The following is an 8,129-nucleotide window of genomic DNA, read 5'->3' as shown; positions in this document are numbered from 1 at the left end:
GTTACATATAACTTAAACATGTCAAGAGCTTCACTTTTATTTTTCATAAGATAAACATAAGTAAAGTCAGAATAGTCATCAATAAAAGTGATAAAATAAAGTTTGTCATTTCTAGTTAACGTTCCATCTAATTCACATATATCTGAGTGTATTAAATCTAAAGGCTCAGATTCTCGCAAAACTGGTTTATGTGATGTTTTTGAAATTTTTGCTTGACCGCATGATTCACAAATTTCAAAATCATTAAATCTAAAGGCTCAGATTCTTGCATAACTGATTTATGTGTTTTTTTTTGAAATTTTTGCTTGACTGCATGATTCACAAATTTCAAAATTATTTTTAGATAACTTTGGAATTAAACCTAAGCTACTCAAATTTGAAATTGCACGTTTATTAATATGACAAAGTCTAGAATGCCAAATATTAAAATCACACAACATGTAAACAGAATTAGAAATTTTATTAATAGAAACATCAACACTTAATTTAAACATGCCATTAGTGACGTACCATTTCCTAACAAATACCTAATTCCTAGTGAGAGTATACAAGTCTGCTCTTATGGTCTGGGTGAAACCAGTCTTATTAAGAAGAAAACCATAAACTAGATTCTTCCTCATATCTGGAGTGTGCATCACATCTTTAAGAATCAGAGTCTTTCCGGATGTAAATTTCAACTCTACATCACCAGTTCCAGCAACAATAGTGGTGTGGGAGTCACCGAACAAAACCTTCTTATCATCAGCATCCGTGTATGTTTTGAACATAGCATGGTCATAGTAGACATGGCGGTATACGCCAGTATCTACCCACCACCCATCAGTTCCTCCAACCATATATACATCAGATAATACAGCCACAAATGGTTCATCAACCATGTTGGCATGTGGAGGACGATCCATATGATTATTTCTGCACTTGCGTGCCATATGACCTGAGTTCCCACATTTGAAGTAGATGAACAGGTTGCCAGAGTAATTCTTAGCGGGTGGCTTAGCATATTGGACCTTTTGGGGGTTCCAATTCTTGTTTCGACTAAGGTTCTTAGCCTTATTCTCACCGCGGTTCTGATTCTTGAATTAGTGTTAGAAGGCTTCAGAACCACATCTGAGAATTTCTTCTTAGTGCTATTGTTGGAGACAATCAACACCTCATCTTTCTGATTTTGCTTACGAGCCTCTTCTTCAATACGTAGACGAGTGATCAGAGATTCCAAAGAGATTTCTTTGGTCTTATGCCTTAGAAGGTTTTTGAAGTCCTTCCAGCTAGGAGGCAGCTTGTTTAAGAGCATACCGTCAAAAATGATCTCATGAGCAATTTTCTGAATCTCTTGAGACTTAGACTCTACTGATTTATCATCAGTCATTTGATACTTGAGGTAGCGGCTAACAACATATTTCTTAGTCCCAGCTTCCTCAGTATCATATTTTTTCTCAAGTGCATACCAAATTAATTTGGCAGACTTGTATGGGTTATAGTAATCATACAGATCATCAGATAACCCATTCAGAATGAAGTTCTTACATAAGTAATCACTTTCATTCCAGAGAGCTATTTCAATAGACTGTTTATCCCTTTTTTTCTTTTTCAGAACGTGGGCAACCTTTCTCATAGTGAGGAAAAATTTCATCTTATGTTGCCAATGTTTGAAATTTGTTCCGTCAAACCGAAATGGCTTGTTCAGGGCATAATTGTTCGGTCCAGTAATATTATCTACGAATGCCATTATAGTCGAAATGTCTTAAAATTGTTGTTACCATAGCTTACAACAATACTAAATGACACGAAATAATACTTACTGGATGAGTCACGAACAGGTCGCTCTCTTTAAGACGTTTTGTGGCACTGCCCAAAATGTGCAAGCAGACTATCAACCACGCCGTCCCCAGGATAAAGCAACCCAGATCTCTGTTATCGAATTCTTACTACATTGTAAGAAGTGATCTCGAATACACCCACCACAATATGGCTACTAGTGCCAATTCTCGAAATTACCCACAATATGGCTACCCGTGCCAATTCTCTTCCCACAATACTAACTACCAGTGTCAGTTTTCGAAATCTCACAATATGGCTACTTGTGCCAATTCTTTACCCACAATACTGACTGCCAGTGTCAGTTCTCGAAATCTCACTTTGGCTGCTTGTGCTAATTTTTAAGTGCCACGGAAAGAAATGGGGAGAAGGTTGTCGGAAATGCCTCGGCGGAATATTAGGGGGGAGAAAGAAAAGTTGAGAGGAAATGCCTTCAACTTGATGCAAGTTATAATGAGGGGAGAAATCTTCTTTTTATAATATAAGATTTTTTTCAAAACTCTTTTATGTGGGACATGAGAGTTGTTTTTTCAAAACTTTTCTATGTGAGACTTTGCTGTTTTTTATATTTCAGACCCAAAGTTTCCACTAATGGTTTTCAACAAACCATGTTACAACACATACAATTTATGATTTGCATCTTTAAGAAAATATTAAACGAAACTATACTCTACTCTTGGCCCCACGTTTACCATTTCCTCTAAACCTAATGGTTGTGATTCACCTTTATTATAGACTTTTGTCTATAATGCCTAAATGCATCATTAATAAGTGTGTTCATTGGATTTTTATGGTGACAAGTGTCTTCTAACACATCTTCCATTGTAGAAGGATCAGATACTTGCTTTTCATCATGAAGATTCCATTTATAGGAAAAAGTTTTCAAAGTAAGTGGTCATTAATCTACTTTGTCATTTCAAGAACCCACATTTGGGACAATGACAATGGATTCTATCACCAACAGATCCATTCCCAAAATAAAAATCTAAGCAGTTACTTAAACCAATTGAGTATTTAGTTATATTTCGTGTCTTACCAACCCATGAATTATCCACTACCAACTATCTAAAATTATGCACAATGCAAAGTGAAAGAAAAATGGAAGACAAAAACAGGGGTTTCAAGTGAATGAGGAGATGAAGAGGGTGAATGAGTGTGAGGATGGTTTTTTTATAATGAAGAGGGGTTTCCGATGAGATGAAGAGATTAGTGTGAAGAGAGCGAGTCAATGGGAAGAGATTGGTGTGGAGGGGTGACTTTGGGTAGTTTAGGAGATTTTAGATATTAAGTGGTAGTTTGATTTTAAAGGGAAAATGAAAAAAAAATAAAAATTGGGAGGGATTAGTGTTTGGCATTTTTTTATACGGAGAGAATGGACAATTGTATGGAGGCAAACGACTGAAATAAGTGAGGTTTCTTCCACAAAATAAATAAAAACCTCTTCTACTAATCTCGCTAATGGAATATTTTCCCACTTTTCAATCATCAATTTTTGGGATCACAAAACCCTGTTAGTGTGATTAAAACTCCTAAGCATATTCTCTAAAACGGAGGAAAGAAATTGTCTAACAATTGAAACACAATTGTTCAAATCACGAATTGGTTCATGTGTATTAATTTGTAGTTCTTTTGAAAATTGATTCTGTTTAATTTTTTTGTTAATTTCCTATAAGGAACGATCTAGATTTCCACATACAAATTAATTTAAATAAATAACAAAGAAATGAATAGTAATTAGTGACGTGCACCGATCTACATGAATGAGTTAAACAAAAAGAATCTTATCATAAGATATTTATCTATGAAGCCAAAGTTGAATCAGACATACAAAAAACAGCGATGGAAAGAACATTGCGTTGAGCTATAGAGACCCTACTAATCAACCTTGTAGGCTATTCTTAATTGACCTATTTATTAAGTTTTTTTTGTGAAAATTTAAATCGACTCATTTATTAAGTTTCCCCCTAGTCAAAGTGATCTTGGATCATAAATGAGAGAAATCAAATATAGAATTAGATCAAAGAAAAATAAAATTAAAATAAAGTATTTTAAAATATATTATTAATTATTTATAATTAATATTTAATTGTAAAAATATAAATATAAAGAGCATATCAAACGTATCAATTAAGTATAATCCTAATATGTTGATATTTAGCGCGATAATTTATTGGGTATTATATACCTGTACCAAAGAGAATTGCATATCAAGTATTAGGTAACTATCCTCCCAATAACTTTGTAGACGTTTCTACCAATAACATCTAAGGGTTGAAATAGGTTATGTCAAGTTTTGTCTTAAATATGCTAAACATATATAAATTGATGTTTCTAGATATGACTTTTTTAATTGTTTAAAAAGTTAATGCTTAGGTTTAGCCTCTTTAAAATTATGAAATGATCTTTTAGTCTATTTATAGATATATTATATTATAAGGCTTTGAAATAGGCTAGCAAATTTGCACTTAAATAACCTGTTAGACTCAATGTGTTTTTCTAGATGGCTCAAAATAAAGCCTAAATCTCAACTTCTAATGAAAAAGAGTCTAATCTCACCTAACTTATAGGTCGGAAATAAACCCGTAATATCTGAGACATGTTTCCACTATTAATAAAATCACAATAAAGTCGGCAAAATCAACCATATAGGAGGCACCATTTGATTTGATGGACAACATTGCTTTCTCCATTTTATTGACCTTAGTTTGGAAGGATACAAAACTAGCTTCAATGTTTCTAGGACAATTTGAGATAATTCTTGGAAGTAATGTATTTCAACAAGAGCTACAATCTCATTCTTTGATTCCCAGCCTATTCGGTTTTAGGAGCTTGATAATTTGATTTTTCTTATTTCTCTAAAGTATTGTAAGGTATAAGAATTTTGAGGTTTTATCTCCTAATTTCAGCAATTTGTTTCTAGTTTTTTTCATTCCAATATTTCTCTTCTTTTTGGCATTCATTGGCTAGGAGCCTCTCATTTTCTCTTATTACCATTCAATTTACATTTTCATCTTACTGCTATATATATTCTTCACACTATGAAAGTTATTTTTTGATGGGGTTAAATGTGAATGCAGATATGACAGCAAAAGAAATTCAAAAGTTTTTCTGGAATGGTAAGACAACAAGATATCAATTGCTTATAAACATTTATATATATGATTGAAGTTTATCATTGAAATTATATAATGTAATTTGTATTTGTTAGATTATGTTTGCGTGAAAGCAATTGAAGCAGAGACAAGATTTCCCAGACCACTGTCATTTTTATTGCATCGTAGGCTAACCAATGAACCTGGGAAGGGAAACAAAAATGAGCCAGTAAATGAAGAATAAATAATTATATGGTATGTCAATAGTCTATAATATGACTCCAACTGTATACATATTATTTTTAGTTAATTTTGTAGCTCATTTTAACTCCATTCTTTTCTTTTAAAGAAGATGTTACTTGGGTTTTGTTTTTTGTGCAGAAATTTATCTAACGTTTTGTTTTCTATTCTTGTTTTAAGTTAATTTTGAAGTTATGTAATCTTTGTTGTCACGCTATGTTAGTGGAGAAAATGAAAAGTCCAACAATGAGTTGTTAATTATGAGGATCCAAACTAATTTGACATTTTACTTTTACTAAACAAATTAAAAGCAAACTGAAGAATAACAAAAATTTGTTACTTTTACCAATTTAACATTTTACTTTTCAATTTGTTATTTACTTCTGTCATTATAGGGCTTATTATTAAGAGTGAAAAATAACAAAAAGTTGTTGACAATTGAGTTTATTAAAATTTACATTATAAATATTGATTTGACTTAACAAATTGATAGGATTTTCTTTAGATGGTAATATAATAAAATATTTACAATAAAATAGATTTTCTTATTTCAATATTGTGTTTTTTTTACTTCTCTCATTATTGGAATAAAAAATTTGCATAAAAAAGTGAGATTGTTATTGAAATTTCAATATATACAATAAAACAGACTTTCTTATTTCAATATATACAATAAAAAAATTTGTTTGATTCAAAAGTGAGATTGTTATTAAAATTTGCATAAGAAATATTTATTTGTTCACTTAATCTTTTATTATTATAATAACCTGTGTAAATCTTTTATTACGACATAATATAAAAAATGGGACCATATTCATGACTTTCTTATTTGATGGGTTTTTAATTTAATTTTAATAGAATAGCTTAATTTAGAATTGAGATCATAAAGTATATATTTATGTAATACCTAACTAACGAAAGTTTATAGAGTAAAAAGAGTCCATTTGTCTCATTGATATACTAAATGATTTCAAATCAAAGAAAAGTTTAGTGGTTTAGTGCTGAAAAGCAACTGCCACTTTTGGATAGCATATATTAAAAGACTTGCAAAGCTCACTTTTTAAGTCCTATATTGTTTACCAAACAACATTGTGAACCTTCATTGATGATTGATACTCCTATTAATACTGTGATTTCAAGCATAATTTGATAAAAGATGTGTTTCTTTAAAATAGGAAACAATAAAAAAAATGAAAAGTCCAGAAATAAAAACTAACTGGAAATATGAAAAAGTTAAAAGGTATTTATTTATGGCAAGAAGATACATTTTGGCAAAATGACAACATTCTTATTTATTTATAATAATATCAAATTTGAATTATTGAATACATTATAATTACTCAGGCTACAATTAAGGTCATGTCTAAAACATATCAAAAGTTGCAATATGTGAAAGACACAGTTTTAAGAGCAACTGAAGTTGCTCATTCATGAATATATGTTACTACCAATTTAACATTTTACTTTTACTTTTCAATTTGTTATTTACTTCTCATTGTAGGGCTTAGTATTAAGAATGAATAATAACAAAAGGTTTAGTGGATTAGTGATGCAAAAACAAATGTCACTTTTAGCATATGTTAAAAGACTTGCAAAGCTCCCTTTTTAAGTCCTATATTGCTTATCAAAAACATTGTGAACCTTTATTGATGACTAATACTCCTAAAAATATTGTGATTTCAAGCATAATTTGATAAAAGACGTGTTTCTTCAAAATAGAAAACAATAAAAAAAAAGGAAATTGTGCGATTCCTTTTTTCATCAATGTTATATTATAAGAAAAATAATTTCACTTTATGCACATATAGCTTGTCACATTAGACCAGGGGCGAGGTATTAAGAGTTTTGGAATTCTGTTTTGGTAAAGACCAAAAGTGATTATATTGTGCTATAAAGACCAAATATGATTATATTGCGTTGACACTTTGCATAAGAGGGAAAATGAAAAAAAATTGTTCAAATTTAAACTTCAAAGTCATAATTTTAGTTTACATGACTCTTCGTTGAATAGAAACGTTATTCAGATTGTAGCATTTCTAGCTTTGGTATGTATCAATAAACAAAATAGGCATGAAAAATAGAAATTTGAGCATTTATAAATTGGCAGTCATTACATAGTCAACCACATTAGTAATAAACATAATACAAACATAGTAATAAACATAATTCAATCAAGGGACACCAAGGGCACTGTCCTCAAAACATTGAAACATCAGTTTGTTCCTATTCCAAAAAGTTTCAATAAACCTATACATAATACAAACAGATAAGAGCTATTCATTCGTTGTTAACATGCTTGGCATTTTTCGTGGTTGACATTTGTGCAAATACAAGATCTTGGGTATCATCAAACATGGTAGAAGACCCAAGCCTCTTTAGAGGAGTCAAGTATGCTAGATGTTCATGATCATAATCAACACTACCTAACAATGATTGTTGTGTCACAAAAATTTATTAAGAATGAAGGTCAAGGTTAGTGTACAAAATTAAGCATGTAAGTATGAGTAATTTTTTAGAAGTTTGGCTTACACATTCAAACCCATCATCTTCCTTTCCCACGTTAGCGATAGACTTCCCCTTCTCACCAGTCATTGTGTCCTACACTCACATATTGTGAGAAATAGTAAACTTATATAGAAACAAACTTCCATATATCAAGAGCATGCAACTTTTTATAATAATAAAGAAACATACCACATATGGAGTAATTCTGTCCAATAAGCATGCAATAAGTTGACAGTCCTCTGAAACTTGTATAACAAAACATCGTTTGTAGTTTGGTTGGACTTTGACTTTGAATGCCAACACTTTTGTAACAATGTCATCAACAACATGTGGAATGGACATTGGGTTAAGTTCACCCTCCTACACATATAACAAAGGTAAAGTAAGTAACACTCTGTGAAGGCACACTAAGTAAATATATGTTCAATGAAGCAGGTTAATGATACCGATAACAATAATTCGCGAATGTCAGCTGCA

General features: G+C 31.1%; 1 protein-coding gene across 1 annotated transcript in view; it reads left to right on the top strand.

Moving 5' to 3' along the window:
• LOC109327093 (DEMETER-like protein 3) overlaps window positions 1–5,202 on the top strand; it is an 18,340-nt gene extending 13,138 nt beyond the window's left edge. The window contains exons 17-18 of the mRNA XM_019560110.1: window positions 4,893–4,931; window positions 5,024–5,202. Of these exons, the coding sequence (XP_019415655.1) occupies window positions 4,893–4,931; window positions 5,024–5,151 (167 nt within the window). The 3' untranslated portion in view covers window positions 5,152–5,202. The remainder of the gene's footprint in view (window positions 1–4,892; window positions 4,932–5,023) is intronic.

Source organism: Lupinus angustifolius, chromosome LG02, assembly GCF_001865875.1.
Source record: "Lupinus angustifolius cultivar Tanjil chromosome LG02, LupAngTanjil_v1.0, whole genome shotgun sequence".
NCBI classification, from domain to species: domain Eukaryota; kingdom Viridiplantae; phylum Streptophyta; class Magnoliopsida; order Fabales; family Fabaceae; genus Lupinus; species Lupinus angustifolius.
This window is presented reverse-complemented; position numbering and strand designations above follow the sequence as displayed.